The sequence below is a fragment of the Chelonoidis abingdonii genome, chromosome 11 (genome assembly GCF_003597395.2).
Source record: "Chelonoidis abingdonii isolate Lonesome George chromosome 11, CheloAbing_2.0, whole genome shotgun sequence".
Lineage (NCBI taxonomy): Eukaryota > Metazoa > Chordata > Testudines > Testudinidae > Chelonoidis > Chelonoidis abingdonii.
Window position 1 is genome coordinate 28,489,525 of NC_133779.1, and position 23,101 is coordinate 28,512,625.

Genomic DNA, 23,101 nt, shown 5'->3' on the forward strand with positions numbered 1-23,101 from the left:
GCTATGAGTAGCTGGGCTCCCAGATACGTCAAAGCCCCTTTAAGCTGCTCTGGGAGCACACAGGATGGAAACCGCCTCCTGGGAATCTGCCTGGGCAGGTGGGCGCCACGATGCCAGGGATGTTGCTGTGAGGGCTGTACCCAGCTCTGCTCCCAGCACCCTGCATGGGGCACATCAGGGAGGTGTTGGGGCTGCACTTTGCTATGGCTGCATCTGCTCGCCAGGGTCTGTGGAAGCAGAGGGTACGTTAGAGCATTCCTGAGACCCCAGGAAATGGGGAACACAAAGGTGGGTGAAAGCCACCCTACTCCATCCCCCCATCCCTGCCCCAAGTGCAGGAGCAGAGTAGCTGACACTGGAGCCCAGCGAGGGGTGTGCGAGGGCAGCCGAGGTGGAATGAAGAGCACAGCTGTCAGTGCCCTGCAGAAGGCCTGGTTCCTGGGAGCTTGGCAGTGAGGAGATCCCATGGCGGTTCTGGCTCCAGGGGGGCTGTGATCTCTAGTAGATCAGGGCAAATGCAGAGTAACCCTAGTGACCTCTGCAGTGCTATTCCAGATTCCAGCCCATTGCCCCCGAGGCATAAAGCAGGTGCAGATGGAGACATGTCACTGGAAAGCCTGGACCAAAACAGGACATTTTGCTCCTTCATAGCTAAAGTGAGGTTGTTCCCATCACTCCAATGGCTTGCTGGGCTTGCCTCACTCATCTCCAACTGCGTGGCAGGTGGCAAAGCCTTTTCGACCATCACTGCAGCCTCATTCCCAGAAATGGCACAGTACTCCAGAGGCAGGGTTCCTGCTCACAATATGGGACACCATTGTCACTAATAAAAAGAAACCATTCTATTTTAACAGCTCCCAAGAGCTACGGGCAAGATTTTAATAGCAACCCCAGTACATTTGGGGTCCGCTGCACAGCAGCTGTTGCTCAGAGCCATAGAGTGGGGATTATGGTCTGGCTCAGGATCAGCCATAACTCGGAGCTGTGGGCACGGGGCACACAGCATACGTGTGTGCGTTCCTCGGCACGGCTGCCTCTCTCAGCTCTTTGGAAGGGTCTTTCTAGCAGCTACAGCTCTGCAGAGGAAGGGCACCCTCCTCTTCTTCGACATGGGAGTTAGGAAAGTGATGAGAGTTACTGGCCTTCTGAAAGGCGCTGGGGGGGGTCTCACTGCCTAGCTGTGCTCTGTGTGCAGGTCATTGGCTGATCTGATTGTCAGGGTGTGGCCATGTGGCTGGACATGGCCTGGCTGGGGGTTATGTGGAATGTCAGGCTGGCTGGCTCAGTGCTGAATGTGGGGTGACCTGTGCTGGGAGACTGTGCTCAGCTGTCTGACTGCTGGGCCCATTTCATGGTGTTTCCATCTGTTTACAAGGAGGTGGTTTCTGGACCATTTGCACAGACAGGAACAATTATTTATAAATGGCTTGACTAGTTTTTGGACCAGAGGATCGCATGTTCCTTTGGCACCATGAAGTGTAATTAAGCCATGCCTATCAGTAGGAGAAAAGGCAGGATTTCACCCACTTCTGAAAGCCCCCAGTGCTGCTGATGTGTCTCTGACTCAGTCATCATGAGCCATTGCTGAGTTAAATACAGAACACACTGGCTAGTAACACTCAGTGTTTGGGGACATGTGTCTTACATCACATGGCACACTCTTCCATGGTAAAATACAAGGAGAGAGAGTGCTGGGTAGAGTGAAAGACCATTATTTATTGTGGTGCCACGATGCTGTAACAGCTCTTTTTATGACTGTAGCCTGACTCCAGTTTCTTGCAGTCCATTCTAAGCAGCTTCTATATAGTATGCACTCCAGTGCATGTCTGAGTCCCGTGCACACTCCTCTAGAAAGGGGGCACTCTCCCAAACCCACTTTGCTGGAATTTCAGAGGGCTGGCTGTGTATCTAGCCAGCAAGGCTGCATTCCCAAAGGAATAAACATTCATTGTATTTTTCCAAACATCTGGCAAGTGAAAAGGAAAACAGAATAAAAGCTCCCCTGCCTTGGTTATTAAAACTCTTTCCCATGTATCTTAATGAAACCCTGCTGGCTTCAGCTCTGCCTGCTTTGCCGTTTTAGCGAGCAAATGTGATTTTTCTGCTAATGCAACTGTCATCCCACCTAGCCCTGCGTCAGGAATTCCACACCCCTTTCATTCCTTTCCAAGGTTGTGTAGTAACCAGGATCAGAGGCGATGAATGTGCTGGAAACCAGATGTTCGACCCGGAGTTGGCTTCCAGGTGGCAGAGTTGTTTGCAATTATGGAACCCCAGGCAGCTCGCAATTAAATAGCTGGGTAAGGGAGGGGGCGCTGGGCACTCAGTGAAATAACCATCGCAGCAGTTCATGCCTGAGCCCTAGCGTGGTGAGGTTTGTACAGCACCGAGCAGAAAGAGGTCCTGAGCCATGATTGGGACTCCTAGGTGCTGCGATAATCATTCTTCTTCAAGTAGAGGCAGATGTGTATCCCAACTAGGTGTGCGCACCCCTTGCGCCGGAACCAGAGACTTTTGCCTAGCAGGACCCATAAAGGGGCGGTGCTTGTACCTCTAGTTCCTCCCATGCCTCGCCCCCTCACCCCCGTTCCTTCTCACCACCCATTGGATGGAGTTGGAGCTCTGTGTGGTGAAGTCTCACAACCTCACATTCGTCCTTTCTTAGCCTCATTTGTTGCAGGGAGTTAAAAGTGATAGCATTAGCGGCTGTGCCCTCCCGGGGCTCATGTATTGCCCTGCATGTGGAGTGGCGATCCCTAACAGTGACCCTGACAAGCTGCTCTGGCTCTGCCTGGGTAAAGCCCACCTTAAGGAGTGCAGTACAATCTGCAGATCGTTCAAGAGGTGGACTCTGGAGGTGCGGAGCCTTCACCTCAAGCAGAGCCTACTTGAGCAGCCCATGAGGCCTGACCCAGAACTGAGGCCTTCCTGGGCCATAGACCACCCCTTAGCTTGGAGAGCTCTGCTACCTCCTGTTCCAGAGCAAGAGTCGTTCTCTGTCGCACCAAAGAAGAGATCACATAAGACCAATTGGGAGCCCTCCAGGTTGCAGGTTGACTCTTCTGCCTCCTCTAAGAAGAGCACAGACTGGTACAGGCCTGGCTCCAGTATGCAGGATTGCACAGGTGTCTGTGACCCTTCCTTGGTACTGGGTAGGGAGGGCAGACACCCTGTACCATCAACTCTGGTTCTGGGTGTCTGTTGAGTTTGGCACCAGTGGAAATAATGCTAGTGCTGACAGTGTCAGCTGCGTAGGACCTACTCAGCCTTTTGGTCTAAGACTTCACTCTTAGAATCGGAATGGACCTCAGGAGGCCATCTAGTCCAACCCCCTGCTTAAAGCAGGACCAATCCTCAAACGACCCCCTCAAGGATTGAGCTCACAACCCTGGGTTTAGTGGGCCCATGCTCAAACCACTAAGCTATCCTTCCCCCTTTGTGTGGCTGGCATCCACAATGGCTGTGCTGTGGAAGTCTTGGCCCTGCACCATGAAGCACCCCTCCCTGGGGTCAGTATGGATACGATACTGGAGACAGCACAAGGTTCTTCCTTAGGGGTTTTTAAGGTCAGGCTTGACAAAGATCTGGCTGGGATGTTTTAGTTGGGATTGGTCCTGCTTTGAGCAGAGGGTTGGACTAGATGACCTTCTGAGGTCCCTTCCAACCCTGATATTCTATGATTCTTCAGTGCCAGGCTCTTCCTCGGCTCTCAACAATTGACACAGCAGATGGTTCCATGGAGGCTGTTGACGTCGAAGCACTCCAGTCCTATGCGGGTGCTCTGGTCCCAGAGTTTGCACTGGGATGGACCTTGCCTGTGGCACTGACCTTTTTGACACGGGTGGTGCCGACCATATCGGGAGCTTCAATTCTGATCTCGGTCTAGGCTATGGATGAGTCAGATTGCCTCTTGGGTCCCTCTGGAGTCACCTCTCCCATATCTCTAAGGTTCAGGGATTCCTCTGCTTCAGAATCAGGTTCCTTGTCCTCCTGCTCCACTTCACCTGGGGGAGTCTGGGGGCCATCAGTGGACCAATACACTACCAGGGTTAGCATGCAGCCCAAGGCGAGGATGGAGGCCCCTGGCCTGGTGCCTACTGGCCACCAGTACCTTACCCATGCCAGTGTCCCCCTTGGGCTCAGTGGGAAGCTCCTCACTCCCGGAGGTCTCGCTCATCATCCAAGTCAAAAGTGAAATTGCCTCCTTGTGCAGTATTGGGGGCTGCAGATCAGTTGCAAGTTCAGATGCCTGCAATTCTCCTTTCTGTGGAGCCCTCAGAGTTTCCCCATCCAGAGATGCTGCCCTAGGAGCAGGATCTGCCTCTGGTCCAGCAAAGAGCCTTGTCCTCATCCCCAGATGATGTGGTGTTGCCTGGTTCATCCTTCCTTCCATCCTGGAGGACTTCAAGGCACACCAGGACCTATTACATCAGGTTGCCTCATCCGCAGATATTCAGATAGAATCTCTCCAGGAGAATACCTGTAAACTTGTGGACATTCTCCAGCCCACTATGCCTGGAAGAGTTGCCCTCCTGATCAGTGAGACACTCCTTGAGCTCTTTGGTGGTCAAGTGGTTGGAGAAGTGCTATTTTGTGCTGATACAGGGATATGAGGGGTTTATTCCTATTGGTCCACAAACTCCGAGTGGGCATGGTGGTCAATGACAGAGCCTGTCAGGGCACATTAAAGTCTTCCCCCAAAGACAGAGATTTGAAGCACCTGTACCATTTGGGCAGAAAGCTATACACCTCCTCTTCACTACAGAGGAGGATCATGAACCAGCCAGCTTTGCTGGCTAAATATGACTTCCTCAGCTGGTCGCCTATGGCCAAATTTGAGGAGCAGTTACCCGAGGCTTCTCAGGATGAGTTTTGGGCGTTTGTCACTGAGGGCTGCTTGGTGGCTAAAACATCTTTGCAATCTGCCCTTTAGTGGCTGAGCTTTCGGCCAGGGCTGTGGCCTTGGTAATGACTATGAGGAGGCCTTCCTGGCTCCAGACCTCGTGGATCGTGCTAGGTGTCCAGCAAGCAATTGAGGACTTGCCTTGTTTTTGGACAAGACTGATGAAATCCTTTAAGGATTCAAGGGCTACCTTCAAGTTTCTGGGGGCGTATAATCCACACACGCAGAGACGCCATTGTGGGGTGCAGCAACAGCAGCCATTCAGGATGCAGCACCCCTTTGTGCAGCACTTCCCCTGAGACAGCGAGACTACCCTCGGAAGAGGGATAGGTCTCACAAGAGGAACCACTCAAGCTTGAGGCCTGGCCACTCTGTGCCCATTTGGATTTGTTGGTCCAGAGTATTGTTCCAGTTCTTCTTCCTCCGTGGTCATCCCCATGTTCCTATGGGGACAGGCTGGCCCACTTTTACAATGCCTGGGTCTTGATTACCTCCGTCATTCAGTTCCTCTCCCTACTGCTCTTCAGGGACCCCTCTGATGAGACACTGCTCTTTGAGGGGACCAGCTCTCTGCTAGTGTGGGGACCAGCTCTCTGCTAGTGTGGGGAGCTAGTGTGGGGAGCAGTGTGGGGAGCAGGGTCTACTACCACTATTTTCTGATACCAAAATCCAAGGGCGGAATGAGGCCCATCCTCAACCTCTGTACACTAGATGTTAGACACTGTCTAGCCTTCTAACTGAACAGTTTCTTTCTTTGCCTCACCTGTTCATATCACATGTGGGCCACATGAAGGAACCAGCATCTTGCATCAAGACTGCCTATGAGATAGCATCGGCCATACTGCTTCAGCAGATATGGGCATTAGAGTGCAGGCAACATCAGTGGCATTCCTCAATGACATTTCCGTATTGGACATTAGCAGGGCAGGCTGTATGTAGTGCACGTCCATACATACATTTATGGACCATTATGCAGTCACTGCTTCTTCCAGACTGGATTCTAATGTTGGAATCTGTGGGATCTTTGCTCAAGTAGACTCCGCGCCTCACCTCCAGATTGGGGACTGCTCACTAGTCACCTACTTGGAATATACGTCTGCAGAAGAAATGATTAATTACTGTAACTGTGGTTTTCTGAGATATGATGCAAACATAATTTGCACAACCCATCCTCTGTGCTTTGGAGTCTTCCCCTGGACATTCACCTGATTGCCTTCTATGATGAGATAACTGGCTCTGTGACTATGGGGAAAGTGGTGGACATGATACATCTTGACTTTAGCAAAGCTTTTGATACAGTCTCCCACAGTATTCTTGCCAGCAAGTTAAAGAAGTCTGGATTGGATGAATGGACCATAAGGTGGATAGAAAGCTGGCTAGATCGTCAGGCTCAACAGGTATTGATCAATGGCTCAGTGTCTAATTGGCAGCCGGTATCAAGCGGAGTGCCCCAAGGGTCGGTCCTGGTGCCAGTTTTGTTCAACATCTTTATTAATGATCTGGATGATGGGATGGATTGCACCCTCATCAAGATCGCAGATGACACTAAACTGGGGGAAGAGATAGATTTGCTGGAGGGTAGGGATAAGGTCAGAGTGATCTAGACAATTGGAGGATTGGGCCAAAAGAAATCTGATGAGGTTCAGCAAGGACAAGTGCAGAGTCCTGCACTTAGGATGGAAGAACCCCATGCACTGCTACAGACTAGGGATCGACTGACTAGCAGCAGTTCTGCAGAAAAGGACCTAGGGGTTACAGTAGACGAGAAGCTGGATATGAGTCAACGAGGGTGTGCCCTTTGTTGCCAAGAAGACTAATGGCATATTGGGCTGCATTAGTAGGAGCGTTGCCAGCAGATTGAGGGAAGTGATTATTCCCCTCTGTTCGGCACTGGTGAGGCCACATCTGATTTTGTGTCCAGTTTTGGTCCCCACTACAGAAAGGATGTGGACAAATTGGAAAGAGTCCAGTGGAGGGCAACAAATATCATAGGAAGATCTGGATGACCTTGTAACTGGAGTAATAGTAATAGGATAAATTTAATAGTGAAAAGTGCAAGGTCATACATTTAGGGATTAATAACAAGAATTTTGGTTAAAAATGGGGGACGCATCAGTTGGAAGTAACAGAGGAGGAGTAGACCTTGGACTATTGGTTGATCACAGGATGACTATGAGCCGCCAATGTGATATGGCCATTAAAAAAGCTAATATGGTTTTAGATGCATCAGGCGAGGTATTTCCAGTAAAGATAAGGAGATGTTAGTACCGTTGTACAAGGCACTGATGAGACCTCATCTGGAATACTGTGTGCAGTTCTGGTCTCCCATGTTTAAGAAGGATGAATTCAAACTGGAACGGTACAGAGAAGGGCTACTGGATGATCTGAGGAATGGAAAACCTGTCTTATGAAAAGAGACTCAAAGTTTGGCTTGTTTGCCTAACCAAAAGAAAAGCTGAGGGGAGATAAGATTGCTATTTATAAATATATCAGAGGGATAAATATCAGGGAGGGAGAGGAATTATTTAAGCTTAGTACCAATCTGGAACAGAACAAATGGATAAAAAACTGGACACTAGGGAAATTTAGACTTGAAATTAAATGAAGGTTTCTAACCATTAGAGGAGTGAAGTTCTGGAACAGCCTTCCAAGGGGAGTAGTGGGAGCAAAAGACATATCTGGCTTCAAAACTAAGCTTGATAAGTTTATGGAGGGGATGGTATGATGTGATAGCCTGATTTTGGCAATTAATTGATCTTTGATTATTAGCAGGTAAATAGCCCAGTGGTATGTGATGGGATGTTATGTGGGATGGGATCTGAGTTACTACAGAGAATTCTTTCCTGGGTGCTGGCTGGTGAGTCTTGCCCACATGCTCAGGGTTTAACTGATCGCCATATTTGGGGTCGGAAAGGAATTTCCTCTCAGGGCAGATTGGCAGAGGCCATGGAGGTTTCTTGCCTTCGCTCTGCAGCATGGGGCATGGGTCACTTGCTGGAGGATTCTCTGCACCTTGAGGTCTTCAACCACAATTTGAGGACTTCAATAACTCAGACATAGGTTAGGGGTTTGTTACAGGAGTGGGTGAGTGAGATTCTGTGGCCTGCATTGTGGCAAGAGGTCAGACTAGATGGACCGTAATGGTCCCTTCTGACTTAAGTCTATGAAACAAAAATGATTAGGGGGGCTGGAGCACGTGACTTATGAGAAGAGGCTGAGGGAACTGGGGTTTATTTAGTCTGCAGAAGAGAAGATGAGGGGGGATTTGATAGCAGCCTTTAACTGTCTGAAGGGGTTCCAAAGAGGATGGAGCTCGGTATGTTCTCAGTGGTGGCAGTGATAGAACAAGGAGCAATGGTCTCAAGTTGCAGTGGGGGAGGTCTAGGTTGGATATTAGGAAGCACTATTTCACTAGGAGGGCAGTGAAGCACTGGAATGGGTTACCTAAGGTGGTGGTGGAATCTCCTTCCTTAGAGGTTTTTAAGGCCCAGCTTGACAAAGCCCCAGCTGGGATGATTTAGCTGGGGTTGGTCCTACTTTGAACATGGGGTTGGACTAGATGACCTCCTGAGGTCTCTTCCAACCCTAATCTTCTATGAATCTAGGATTCATTATGAGGGAATTGGCCAGGAGGTGGGCGTGGCTACAAGCATGATGCACAAGTGCCGCCCTTCTGCAGGTACTGCTAGGCAAAAGGCTCCAGCACTCAGGATACACGCATACCTACTTGGAACACACGTCTGCATCCCATCTCGAACAGCCACAGTTATTGTAAACAGCCATTCCTGATGATGTCCGTTGTGCTGCTGCATGTCTCCTGATTCAGGGAAATGGGCATTGCTGCTTTAGTGACACTTTAGAAAAGGGACATGCGCCACTGTCCCCAGGCCCTACCCTTTCCTCACTAGTCCAGGATGTGAAAGCTAATGTCTGTCTGGGTGGAATCATGCACCGTTATTCTGCGGTGACAGTGGATGCAGATCATGCCCTGTACCAAAGTTAGCTCTAACCTAGGGAGAGCTGGCAGCACCCCAGCGCAGGAGATAGAGGCTCCTATTTCCATCACAGCCTTTATGGTGGAATCACATCCATCCTAGAGACGTTGAGTTTGGAGTGTTGTGTTAAGAGATGCTACAAAACACAAACAAGCTGTCTGCACGGGCAGCACTCCATCAGCCAGTGCAGCATAGCATCAACTGTTTACACCAGGTTTCAGTTCAGGGTCCGAGGCCTCAGCTAAAGGATTGTGTGGTTTGGCTGCGCCAGGTGGGATTAGAACCATGTAAAATTGGGCCGTAGCCTTAGAGCACAATCCACATAGTCCCTACGTAGTCAATGTCACCACACTGACTTAGAACCAGGTTAAACTACGTTTGTACCAGATGTGCTGATTTCTGTCTCCATACTGAGATACAGAGCAATCCCCTGGCTGACTCTGCCACCCCAGGAATGCACAGGAAAGCAGCCTGTAGCCGCCGTGACCAGCTTCCCCGTGAGTCCTTTTGAGCAGCCATAAGGAGCTGAGCTGCCTTTCCAGCTAGCAGTCATTTCTTTACTGTGCACCTTGTCTGAATTGCTAGAGACCCCGAAGGCGATCCTTTTCAATGTTCTTTACCAGCCCAGATCCTGAGCTGCTCCAGTCAGGACAGGCGAGGAGAGCTGGGCTGGCCAAGCTGGGTTTAAGCCTCAGGGCTACTCTAAATTACACATGGCTGCAATGATCCCCAAGGGACAGTTTCCCAGCCAGGACCATTGCACCACAGCTGGGCAACCTCTGCCCCAACCCACCTTCTACGTGAAGGCCAGGAGGAGAGGCAGGGTAGTGCTGGCTGAGCCACCCTGCTCCCCTCCATGGGGAATCCCCACCGCCCGTTTGAGCCAGCTGCTCAGCTTGTTTGTGCCACAGGAGCTGTGTGAAAGGTGGGGTCCAGGATCTTGCCCATGATTCCTGTTACAGTGGCACCTAAGATGCACAGGAGCAAACACATAGAAAGGTACCAGCCCAAAGAGCTCTCTGCATGCTGGGGTGGGTGTGGAGAAAGGGCAGTTGGTCCCAGCAGACAGCTGCATCCTTTCTCAGCTGGCTGCTTGGTTAGTGCAGTGTCTGGACTGGACCATGGAGCCTCAGAGAGCAGTATGTGTCCAGACAAGTGTGAACGCTGTCAAAGGGTATTACTGAAAGCACCGCTCCAGGCCATGATACAGCAATTTCCTCTACACAGGTTAGTTCAGGGCCTATGAGCACAAAGCTGTAAGGATTAGTCTCTTGAGTCCCTCTGCCAGCAATTTTATCCCATTTCTCAATTTGATTTGCGACCAGCTTGCCTTAAAATGAGGATGTGGATTTCTCACATCAGGAACTACTGGGAATCTCTTGAATCCCTCTGCTAAATTCTTCCCCTGTCCACAGGATTAGGCTATCCTGCATTTTCTGCAAACAGGATTCCTCCTGGGAAGAAGAGTTAGCAGGTGGGATTGTGTCTGCACTGAAGGTCAAAGGATATGCCAGTTTGCCTGATGACAGAATTAGGTCTCCTTCATTAATGCACCAGCCTTTGCCAGTAATCTGCGGTGGACCTTGTGTTGACAGGAGGAGACAGGAGGTGAGATAGTGCAGCTAGCAGGGCTGTGATGGTAGCTACATTTTAGCACAAATACCACCTGGAACAGCAGCTTCTTTCTCAATCCCTGAACCCCTGTGTGATAAGGATTTTTTTTTATTATTCACGGTCTCCTGCACTCTTAGCCCAGAGAGACCCACTGGGCGTCTTTGGCCATCTCAGGCACACTGCCAGATCAGAAGGGGCTGCACTGCAGCCAGAAACCCTTGGAGGAATTCTGGTTGGGCCCTGATCAGAGGAGCCAGGGACTCGGGAAAGGAGAGGTGCTGGGATGCAGGAAAATCCAATTATTCCTCAATCTGAGCTTGGCCCAAGCCATCAAGCTTGGAATTCAGCCAAACTTTCCTCCAAGTTCAGGGGGTTCAGAGCCAGGGCTATGGGCCCAGCTTCTCTCTAATAAAAAGCTCCCTGGGGATAGTTGGTTGTTTTATACTATATTGTTGATTTGCATTTTGGTAGCACCTGGGGCACCAATCAGGATCTGGGCCCCCGAGCGTGGTGCTCACAAACACATGGAGAGATACAGCAAGGGAGGATGCTGAGAGGCCATGCCCTTCATCCCTTAACCAGCCTCTGAAGAGTCAGGGCTGCCCTAGGACATATCATACAAAGGCAACAGAAGAACAGCATTTGCTCCACAGCTAGATGCCCAGTATTACGCTCTGAGGAATTTGTGAAAGCAGAGGAGCGTCTTGCAGCTGGAGAGCAGGGGGAGTTGTCTTATGAGGAAAGATTAAAGGAGCTAAGTGAGTCTAGTATCAGGGGGTAGCCGTGTTAGTCTGTGTCCACAAAAACAATGAGGAGTCCGGTGGCACCTTAAAGACTAACAGATTTATTTGGGCATAAGCTTTCGTGTGTGAAAACCCCACTTCTTCAGCTGCATGGAGTGAAAATTACAGATGCTGGCATAAATATACTGACACATGAAAATAACAGAACACCACTAGCCATCATGGGCAGCCCCCAGCTAAAACCTCTCTGGCACATCACCAACAATCTACAACCTATCCTGGAAATGATCTCTCACTCTAACAGACGTTGAGAGGCAGGCCAGTCCTCGCTTACAGACAGCCCCCCAACCTGAAGCAAATACTCACCAGCAACTACATACCACACCACAGAAAGACGGGAGAGTTCAGCCTGCTGTCAGCACAAACATTTGTTCTTCAGATCAGTAGGTTGCACCTGTTTGGATCAGTTAGTATCTGATGCATTCTGCTGCCTGGGGGATAGAGCAGGCAGGGAAGGGAGTAGTCACTCGATGGCCTGACTTCTCATTTCTCTCTGAGTTTTATTACTTTTTTTAGGCTACCATAGCTCAGACATCACTCTGATTCCTAAAGAACCATGTGCCAGCTTGTTTGTCACCAATGGACAAGATTCCCAATTTCCTACGGAAGACAAAGTTCTGTTTTCTGTTCTGTTAAATCTCATTCATGCTTCTAAAGTGGAGTGAGCTTTTCTGCGTTGCCTGAATCTTTTCCGTGAACAGACCGTCTGTTGGCCCATTTTCCTAGAGAATGGAACACGATAGCCCTTTTATTAAAATGTTTTCAATTTTCTTACAAAATTTCCACAGAAGGATTCATTGTTTGGGTCTATTCAAAGCTCATTTCCATGGATCTGGCGTGGCTTGGAAGGTCCCATTAATCTTCTCTGTGGTTTCTTTGTGCTCGCTGTAAGGGAAAGGCTGAAAGTCCCGTGAGCTGCACGAGAGACGGCTGATGAGCCATGACCTCCACTATGGGCCCCAAAGACATTTTCTCTGCTATGTTTTGGTTTGTTTAATGCAATGGAAAGGTAGGGTTGGGACGTGACTGTGGGCAGCTGAGCCGCACAGACTTTGCAGACTGCTACTCTGGAGCCCTTGGCTTCCAGTATTTTATGCCTTAAATGATCAGACCGAGTGCAACCCAGCGAAAAGGAGACTGGGTCCAAAATCAACATTTACACTGACGTCTGCTATTGTCAGAGGTGTGAAGTGCACGGAGCATTGCTTTCCTGTTAACTGAGAATTGAAACAGGATTGACGTAGACAGTGTGGGGATGTCAGTGCCGCAGCTGGGGCGAGCTAGACAGACTCACAGTCAGGGCCATCCCTACCCATACACACCGGGGGAATTTGGGGCACCGGGGAATTTGGGGCACCACATTTCCTGCACAGCTGCGTACTGCTCCAGCACCTGCTCCGCCTCTTCCCCATGGCCTCGCCCCTGCTCCGCCCCAGCCCCAGCTCTTCTCGCCCCTGCTCTGCCCCAGTCCCGCTCCCACTCCCCTGAGGACTGCTGCAGGGTATGGGCTTGCACTCACCGCATGGTAAGTGGAGCGACCCAACCCCAGCCTGCTCTGCTCCCCTGGCTCCAAGCTGCACCACTGGTGAGTGCTGGGGGGCAGTACCCCCTGCCCCCCAAGTTTGGGGCCCAGGGGAGCAGAGCTGAGTGGGCTGGGGTGGGGGGGCAGTTTCTCCCATTCCCCCAAGCCCTCTCCCTGTAGAGCCCTGGGGCCAGCCCCGCCCTCCACACCCCGAGGCCTGGGGCCAGCAACCCCACAGAGGCCTTGGGTCTCACATAGTCCCCCCATGGGGATGCTGTGTAGGGCACCAAAATGGCTAGGGACGCCCTGCTCACAGGGCTCAGGTTAGAATTGTGGCTCCAGCATAGCCTTGAACTAGCCAGCCAAGTTCAGACTGACCTGCCTCCGGGCTTGGGCAGCTGGCTTGAGTCTCCGCTGGAGTCACAACATTCGGGCGCTATTTTTAGCAGGCTCATGCCCCACAAGCACAAGTCAGTCTGTCTAGGAGGCTGGTTGCCAGCTGCTCTGTAGACACACCATTTGTGCTGTTGGAGACCCCCGGCCAGGACTGGCCTAAGGGTGTTACCGGGGACACACATACGAGTCCCATCATGTCAGGCTCTTTCTGGGCTTCAATGCTGAGTGAATCTAACTCTGAGACCCGGGATACAGAGAAGTCAATAATAGAGTTGTGAAGGAAGGAAAAATAAAGGCTACAGAAAACTGCAGTGCTCACTAGCAAGCATCCTTCCAGAGGCAGCTTTCTAACAGGACAGGACAGCCGTGCATTTTTGCACTACTTTTCTTCACCATTCTTACCTTCACCAGGGTTTGCAGGTCAAGAGCATTTGCAGATTGTTTTGCCCTTTGGACCGGGGGTGTCTTTCCTTGAGCACAGAACACAGCTCTGCTCACACACGTTTCTGGGGTCACTGATGCAGCATCATATGTTTTGATCTAATGAGATGCTTGCCTGGTGACTGGCTCTAGATCTCTGATAATAAGCGAGGAAGGAGAGTGGTGCAAACATTTTAAACAGCTATTTCAAATAATACAACCAGTGTTCACTTCATGAAACTTCTGTCCTTGGAGCGTTCTGCAAATCCTAGCCAAACAGAGGCCTGTAATTAAATGCCAGGGGAGACCTACATGATAACTAGGGGCCCAGGTGGTGGGGAGTGTTTTCTGTGGATTTGCACTGCTGCCTTGCTAAGTTTCAGCTCTCAGAGCTCAGAGCATCAAAGAGCTGAAATTGCTGGCAAGGAGCACACTGGAGCTCTGGAGGCGCTGGCATGAGCGTGTGTGAACTCTAAGCACAGGGGTGGGCAAACATTTTGCCCCGAGGGCCACATCAGAGAATCAAAATGGTATGCTGGGCAATGAATGCTCACAAAATTGGGGTTGGGGTGTGGGAGGGGGTGCAGGCTCTGGAGTGGGGCTGGTGATGAGGGGTTTGGGGTGCAGGAGGGGGCTCTGGGCTGGGACTGAAGAGTTTGGAGGGCAGGAGGGGGATCAGGGCTGGGGCAGGGGGTTGGGGCATGGGGAGAGGCTCAGGGGGTGCAGGATCCGAGTGGCACGTACCTCAAGTGGCTCCTGGAAGAAGCGGCATGTCCGCCTCCAGCTCCTGTGTGGAGGTGCAGCCAGGCGTCTCTGCACACTGCCCCATTCACAGGCACTGCCCCTGGAGCTCCCAATGGAACACGTAGGAGCCGGAGCGGGGCTCAGAGGAATGCACTTTTCCTCCCAGTATATCATTTGACAATGCTCCCCTGCTGTCACTCACACGCTCTGTTGACTTATGACTGAGACTGGGGAGGTCCCATGAAAGGAATTGCATTATTTCCACTTGGCCCTTTGGGTTTGGAAATGCCAGAAAACGAAAGGACAGAAGTTCCTTTTCTCTCTGGTCAGACTATGGGAAGCTCACATGGGGGAATAGATGCTAGTCCTTGGACCACCTGAAATTAAACTAGGGTCTCTCAGCCCTTCCTGAATGTAGAAGGGCAAACATTGTGTTGCACCCATCTATCTATCACCTCACCATAGCACCTCAGTGTCTGACTCCCAGTACGGAGTGCCTCTCTTGGAGCATTCAGATGTCTTTCCCCCTCCTTGTTGAACAACCTTAATGCGGGGCCCCCCGCTGCCAAAGACCCCAGGCCCCCTGAATCCTCTGGGCGGATTTGCCTTAATGGCTTAATTCTCATCTTGGAGCTTCTGGGTGCATCACAGAGATGCAGTGGAGCTCACACATTTTGGAGTTTGCAACATCACTAGAGTATTCCAGGACCCAGTAACTTGTATCCTTAGGGATAGATTCGAGTTTACTGTGAGCACAAAGTGGCCTTAAAACAAGTGCAGAAGGCTAGTGGAGAATCCCCCCGTGCAGAACTCTCAGCTGGAATACAGCTAGAGTGACCAGATGTCCAGATTTTATAGGGACAATCCCAATTTTGGGGTCTTTTTCTTATATAGGCTCCTATTACCCTCCATCCCCTGTCCCAGTTTTTCACATTTGCTGTCTGGTCACCCTAAATACAGTTGCTGGAAGCAGCCCTGCTCCCTCCTCTGCCTGCCCCTCTCCACCCCCAGCATAGGGCAAAGGGGGGGAGCATGCCAGGGGTGTTGCTGGGGTGCAGCATAGGTGGGACAGGGAGAGGAGGGGGGTTCTGGACTGGAGCTCCACTGGTGTGTGTTAGGGCTGCCCTAACTTGTGCTGGAATGGTGTGCCTCTGACTCAGCGACGAGCACCCTGCTCCCTGCATCTGCTTTTCGCACTATGGCCAAGAGCAGCTCAGATATGGTGGAGAATCAGCAAATCTGTTCCTGGCCTGCGCTAATGCTGATGGATCCCTAAAGGGAGTGTGGCTGGGCAGAGAGGTGCCCTTCTGATCACAGCACGCCGCCATATTAGAGTCCCAAGTGCCAGCTCCCAAGACCAGGTCGTTCCGTTTATTCTGTGCAGCAGACAATGCACAGCAACTCCTCCAATGTGAAGATGCTAAGCAGATGGGTCCTCAAGCAGCTGTAACCAGTGGTGAGCTGGGGCCAGTTCCCACCGGTTCGCAGGAACCGGTTGTTAAATTTAGAAGCCCTTTTAAAACTGGTTGTCCCAGTTCTAAAAAGGCTTTTAAATTTAATAAAATCTGTGCCAGCTCCCTGCCCTGCCCCTGGCCCCAGCTCACCTAGCTCCACCTCCTCCCCTGACGCTCCCCGCAGCTTCTCCTTCCCCTCCTATGCTTCCTGTGAATCCGCTGATTTGCGGGAAGCAGGGCTTCCTGCAGGTGAACTGGGGCAGGGGTGGGGCACGAGGAGAGCTCCAGGCGCCGCACAGCCTGACTCAGGCCACGCGGCGCAACTCCGGGCTGGGCCTGAGCCCAGGCCCCGACTGTGGCTCTGGGTTGGGCCCCAGGCCCAACTCCGGCCGCACAGCTCCGGCCCAGGCTGGGACCCAACTGCGGCCACGCGGCGCGGCTCTGGCCCGGGCCCCATCTCAGTCCCTGACTCCGGCCACGTGGCGTGGCTCTGGCCCCTGCCGGACCCCAACTCCAGTCCCCAGCCCCGACTCCGGCCACGCGGCGTGGCTCCAGCCCGGCCCCGGTGGGGGTAAGAGGCCGGAGTTGGGGGGGTTGGATAAGACAGGACAGGGAGTGGAGGTGGGTTGGATAGGGCAGAGGCTCTTGGGGGGCGGTCAGGGGATGGGGGAGGGGGGATTGGGTAGGCGATACGTGGGAGTTCTGGGGGTCTGTCAGGGTGTTGGTGGATGAAGTCGGGGTAGTCAGGGGACAGGGAGCAGGGCGAGTTGGGCAGGGGGTGGAGTCCTGGGGGGCAGTTAAGGTTGGGGGTCTCGGAAAGGAGTGGGCAGGGGACAAAGAGCTGGGGGGGGGGTTATGGGTTGCAGTTTCTGAGGAGGGCAGTCGGGGGCAGGACATGGATGGGAGGTGTACTCACCGGGCGCTTCCCTACTGGGTATTCAGCGACGAGTCCTTCACCTGCTGGAGCCATCCCACCAAAGACCCGGTAGGGAACCAGTTCCTAAGATTTTGGCAGCTCATCACTGACTGTAACATCTCAGGCCAGGCAACGAGGTGTCATGCACAGTTTAAAGGAGACATCTGCTCCTTGCGCTGTCACCGACAGAACCAGCGACGAAGGCTCTGCTGTGGATGGAAATGTATCTGTGACTCGGTAGCCATCTCTAGGGACAGACCAGGCAGAGTCAGGACATTTGCCTCCAGCAGGGGCAGCTCTATGGTTTTTGCCGCCCCAAGCCCTTCCCAAGGGAATGGTAAATCAGCAATCCCGCCTGGGGAATCCCCTCCAGGACAGGAGGGAGAGATCTGACCCCAGTGTGCTGAGAGACTCCTGAGAGAGCGCTGCTGCCATGAGGAAGGGGCCCAGGGAGCAGCATTGACACTGCAGGGTTTCCTCACTGGTTTTCCGACACTAATGCACCAGGGGACTGCACTCGCTGCCTGCAGTGCAGAGGGCCTCCACAAGGAGGCGATGGAACTCCTGGCCCTCCGGTGCCTGCCCCAGGCTTGGCTCTCTTTCTGAGTGAGCTGCTTATTCTGTTTCATCTCCTCTTTGATCTCAACCTCCTTATGCATCCCATGGATAGCATTAGCTCTGCTAGCAACTGAGGGATCACAGAGATCCGAAGTCTTTTCCAGAGTCAACACTTTCTAGGATACAGGCCCCCATCCACTAAGTGTGATCTGCATTCTTTGTGCCTACAATAAAAGCCCCCCCCCCGCCACAGACGATCAGCATAATTTGAACCCTGGCCCTTCGGGTCCCCAGTACCAGTTGATGGACTCCATGCCCTTTACCAGCAGTGTGGATGGTACGTTCCTTCACTAAATCGTAAGTGGTCTCTGCTAATGGAACAAACCTCCATGCTGTCATGCTAGCAGTGACAATCAAATAGCCTGTGCCTGCTTTTGGGCAGATGTCCTTGTATCCAGCACAGAGCCTAGTCTCTCTCTGCTGATGCTACCAGGCTGCATGCTGCACCATTAGGCCGGTCACATAGGAAAAGTGCTTCAGAAGGAGCAAAACTTGCCCAGTTCTTTCTTGTTAACCTCCTGCCAGCCCCAGAGTTTTATATGCAAAGCCCCTGAATTGCACAGAGCCCCTTCCTGGTCCATTCACAAACGTGTTATGGTTTAAAAATACAATAAATAAAGCTGCTCAGCAGAGATGATTGTTTTTGCTGGCTGCCAAATCCTGAAATTTTGGCCTCTCTGAAAGCACTTTGGCACATTCCCACCGTCTCTCATCACCCGGCTGAATTGGAGCCAGCAGCCAGTCTCTCTGGGTGCAGAACTGTCGGTTGGATTCTAGTTCCAGCTCAACTTTGAAATACAGATTTCAGTTCTGAATAAAGGGCAAATCTACAGCCCCTCACATAGCACTCTACAGCCCCAGACCTGTGCAGCCTACTGATGATGAACTCACCTCACGTGACCTGCTGCCCCTGCTCACAGATCAATCCCCTGCAGTTTCTAGCAGTGATGCATTTTGTGAAGTTTGTTGCAAGCAATTGGGTAATACTTGCAGTTTATGGTCTCATTGTAAAGCACCTCTGTTGCTCTGGTAGCAGACAGCATGCTGGTGTGAAGCACCTCATTGTAGGGAATTGTTCAGTTTTATTCCTTCTCCTTGCCCCTTACCCTTCTGTTCTGGCACGTTATAGCCTATGGGCTCTCTGCAGGGTTCCTCTGGTCTGCAGCAAGCTAGACTTTAGCTGGGCCATGTGTAACACTGACAGACTCTGGTTGGTGGTGGGCAGGATCAAACCTGGGGCCTCAGGGAGCTTAGTGCATGAGCCTCTGCCATACAAGCTAAAAGCCAGCTGGCTGCTAGCTAAGACCATAGAACAGACTCAATCTCTCTCTCTCAGTGGTCTTGGTGCCACTAGATGGGACAGAACCTCACCCCCAGGAGGTGTTTGGGTTACACATGCAGTTTCTTAACACTGATCAATAAAAAGGAAGCAATAGAAATAAATAATCAGACAAATATTTTTGGTTCTGCTGTTGTGGATATTAGCTGGGGGAGATCTGGAAGCCTGGTGAATCTCCAGGCTCACGTCCCCCCAGTCTCTGGAGTACACTGAGCTCCAGCACATCTGCTATTTCCAGCTCAGCTCTTGGCTGTCAGACTCTTGCACTGGGTCAGATTATGAATTGTGGGTGGCCATAGTTAGGAACGGGCTCCAGGAGCTGGCACCTGTTGGCAGGTTCAGAACTATGGGGATTCAAATGCATAGGAAGGGAAAGGATGGTCTTGAAGCTACAGCTCAGGGTGCAGCAGCAGAACTGGCTTCTGGTCCCAGCTCTGCCACAGAATTTCTGGTGAACCCTGCATTAGGCACGGCCTCTCCAGGTTTGCTTTTACCCAGCCATAGCCTGGGAGCAACATTGCCCTCTCTCTCTGGGACAGTGGGGGTTCATTCACTGATGCGTAGGGAATGCTTTGACACACTCCGATGGACGTGGCTATCTTACCGCAAGGCATGTTGCATGTGTTTCACTAATTGTGTAACAGTTCTTGTTAGTCCCAGGGCCTCTGAACTCCGGGCTGCATTTCACAGCCTCCGGATCAGCCTGCAGGCCATATTGCTGGATTCAGCTGTAAAAAGACGTGTTGCAATTTCTTTGGGACTTGCCTTCTGTTGTCCTGCAAGAAGACGCTGACTCAGTGTTCATCTCGCCTCCTTGTCTAACACACGCGCAGCGCAGTCCAAGGGAGCTGCAGAGAGAGAAGGGCTTGGCAGAGCTTATGGACACACATGTCTGGCAGCACCTCACAGCTGGTTTTGGTTTGGACCCCCTCCCTCACCGGCGGCATCCTGCAGCAGGGCCGTCGGGCACTGATATGAGGGCACATGTGGGGCATTACTGATCACCCAGATTCTCAGAGGTTCTTTTCTCATGGTCTGTTCCCTGGTTTTGGAATCACTCCCTAGTACTCCCAGACAAGCGGAGGTGGACAGCATATTTCCCTCTCCAAGTGTCTGCCCATCTAGCCATGTCCTGTCTTGTCCATTTTGCTAACTTGCAAAAAGGTCCTTAATAGCAAAGTCTAACTATGCACTAATGGTGGCACAGCCACGGAGCAGTAAAGGTTGTTGGGAAAGAGAGTGAGTGAGATAGATGGAGACAGAGAGACGAGTGACTGGCACTCACTAACCCTGACAGCAGAGTGCTATACAAAACCCTTTGTGCCACCTTAGAATGTTGTGGTGCCAGCTGGGTGGGTAACCCCAGTGCTGGATCACTGCAGGAGCTCCCAGGAGCACAGAGGGCACCAGCCAGTATTCTCCCTTCTGAAGATGGTACAACAGCCGCTCAATGCCTGACTTACCTACTGGCTGCAATGGGGAGAGAGGGGTGCAGGACCATGGCTTGCCATGCCTATGGCAACGACAGCATTTGCGCAGTTGCCTAGTGGCCATGGAGAGCGTGCGTTGGCTTTGATTCAGGATATGGGCGAGTAGCTTGGCAGACACATGCACTGCCCTGTGGTGGGAGCAGCAGGTGTTTTAGCAGTGCGTGGAGCTGGAGGGCTGAGAAGTGCAGCAAAGCCCCTGAAGCTCAGCTCTTTCCCTGAATGACTTTGCCAAGCTGAGCGGGAGCTCCTGGCGGGAGAGGTTTTGCAGGGGAGCCCAGGGTCTCTGCCAGCAGTCAGCCAGGAAATCTCCAAACAGCCTTTCTCCTGACATTCCTCTCTTCTGCCCTCAGCTGAACCCCTTGGTGAAGGGCCATGCAGAATAATGGGGATGGAGGAGAGGGATAATTACAGTGTCTCAACCCTACAAAAATGTCCGCTGGAGATATTACCCAAACGGCTGGCAGAGGCCAGCCAGGGCCCCTTGAAGTGCAGGTGGCAGCCTGGAATTCCAGCTGCCTTTGGCCGAGGGGCCTCTGTGTAGATCAGCAGAGAAGATGGTACAAATCATCTTTGCAGAGAAGACTAATCCCTGGTGGTTTGTTCTTTTCCAGATGTGGACGAGTGCACCACAATCTCCAGTGTGTGCGATGGTGGTGAGTGCACCAACACGGCAGGAAGCTATGTGTGCACATGCCCGCGTGGCTTCATGACCAGTCCAGATGGATCCCGCTGCATTGGTAAGACGGCAGACAGCTCTAGGTTAGAAAGGAGTCAGAGATCCAAGGTTCAGTCCTGGCCAGGAATTGTATTTCATTAGTGTTCCCTATCAGTGTCGCACAGTGTCCTGTGGAACCAAAGCGATCCATATTTACATGCAGAATGCTGAGAGCTATCATTGGACCCTCTTAATTCAGCTGAAAAACATTCATCAACAACATGGTGCTCTGGCTAGCGAGACAGCAGCATGTGCTGAGTACATCAACCCATTCTACATGTGCACTGTTTGCTCACACATACCCAAGGTAGCAACTTCCATACCCTTCATGCCCGCTAACAGGCGATGCACCAATTGCTAGCTTGTCCACACCCCAGCCAGTGCTATGTGCATCTTACACCAGCTAATGGCACTGACATCAGCCAGCTGGACATGCCCTACACACTGGCCTGTACACAGCCAGGGAACTCTCCACTGGCCATTGTTATGCACCCCACAGGGGGTACATGTGCTGTACCCAAAGTAGCAGTCAAATGTTACAGCAAAATGACCCACACAACGTGTGCCAGCCATCAGCATGAGGAGAACTGGATCTGATACATACTGACTGGAGACACTTGTAGTTCCCAAGGTGCATTCCTGTTGCAGAATTTCATTTACTGTGTAGCTGTGCTCCTTCCCTAGTATCTAATTTCTGGATACGAAATGACTCCCGGGGCCATATGGAACCCACAACACCTGCCTATTTCAGCTAGTGACCATACTGCAGAACTCACACATGCATAGCTGGTGTAAATGTGTGCTACTCCATTAACTTCCGTGCACCTGCCTACACTAGTTCTGACCTTGGCCCAAAGTGTTTATACTTCAATGCCTCTCATTGTGAGCACGAAAGGGGTCCGTTTTGTGAGTGTGCTCTGGTGCCAGTTAGAACTTAAAGCTGAAATCTAACAAACTGGAGTTGCCAATTTGCTGAGTGTTACAGCCACTATTAGAATGGAAACAAATAGGATAGTCCCTCTTTACTGAGTCCAGGGAGCGTTAGTTTCTTGATTTAATGAAGGGTTCTTTTCAGGTCAACTTTTAACTTGAACAATTGAACAGTGTTTCTCAAATCAGAACACTTGGTTATTCTTAACCAGTCAACAATTTGTGAATTCACCCAGAACCACACCAATATGCAAACAGTAGTTCACCAATCAAATGTAGACACAGCCAGTGTTGTAGGTATGTACTGCACACACCGATACAGTCTTGCAAGCAGTTGTCAGGCTATGGTTGAGGCTCAGCAGATACACCGAGGAACAATGCCCATCATCAGGATTTCTTACGACATTTATTTATGACACCACTCATCAGTTTAGTACCCCACACTTCTATCCTCCTTCGAGTATTTCTCCAAGGAGCAAGGATGGGCTTGACTTTAAGGTCCTTTCAAAAGAGTGATCCCTGTTATTTCAGCAGTTTAGTTTGCAAGGGACAACTTTAGAAAAGGGCAGACAAATAAACTGACAAGTTTTTAAAGTGCTTGTACACAGAAGCGAGAAGTCTAAATAATAAGATGGGTGAACTATTGTGCCTCATGTTAAAGGAGGATATTGATACATAAGGCATCATAGAAACGTGGTGGAGTGAAGACAATCAATGGGACACAATCATTCCAGGGCACAAAATATACTGGAAGGACAGAACAGGTCGTGCGGGGGTAGGAGGGGAGTGGTTGGCACTATATGTGAAAGAAAATGTAGAATCAAATGAAGTAAAAATCTTAAATGAATCCACATGTTCCGTAGAACCTCTCTGGATAGTAATTCTATGCTCTAATAAGAATATAACAGTAGGGATCACGTTATAAATGTGAAATTGCAGAACTTTTAACTGTGGTTTGTAACCTGTCCTTTAAATCAGCTTCTGTACCCAATGACTGGAAGATAGCTAATGTAACGCCAATATTTAAAAAGGGCTTTAGAGGTGATCCCGGCAATTACAGACCAGTGAGTCTAATGTTAGTACCGGGCAAATTAGTTGAAACAATAGTAAAGAATGAAATTGTCAGACACATAGAAGAACATAAATTGTTGGACAAAAGTCAACATGGTTTCTGTAAAGGGAAATCGTGTCTTATGAATCTATTAGAGTTCTTTGAAGGGGTCAACAAACATGTGGACAAGG

General features: G+C 51.0%; 1 protein-coding gene across 1 annotated transcript in view; it reads left to right on the plus strand.

The window, feature by feature from the left end:
* The window catches only part of FBN3 (fibrillin 3), a 264,037-nt gene that overhangs the window by 118,085 nt on the left and 122,851 nt on the right, over window positions 1–23,101 (plus strand). The window contains exon 8 of the mRNA XM_032799200.2: window positions 20,826–20,951. Coding sequence (XP_032655091.1) covers window positions 20,826–20,951 — 126 coding nt within the window. The remainder of the gene's footprint in view (window positions 1–20,825; window positions 20,952–23,101) is intronic.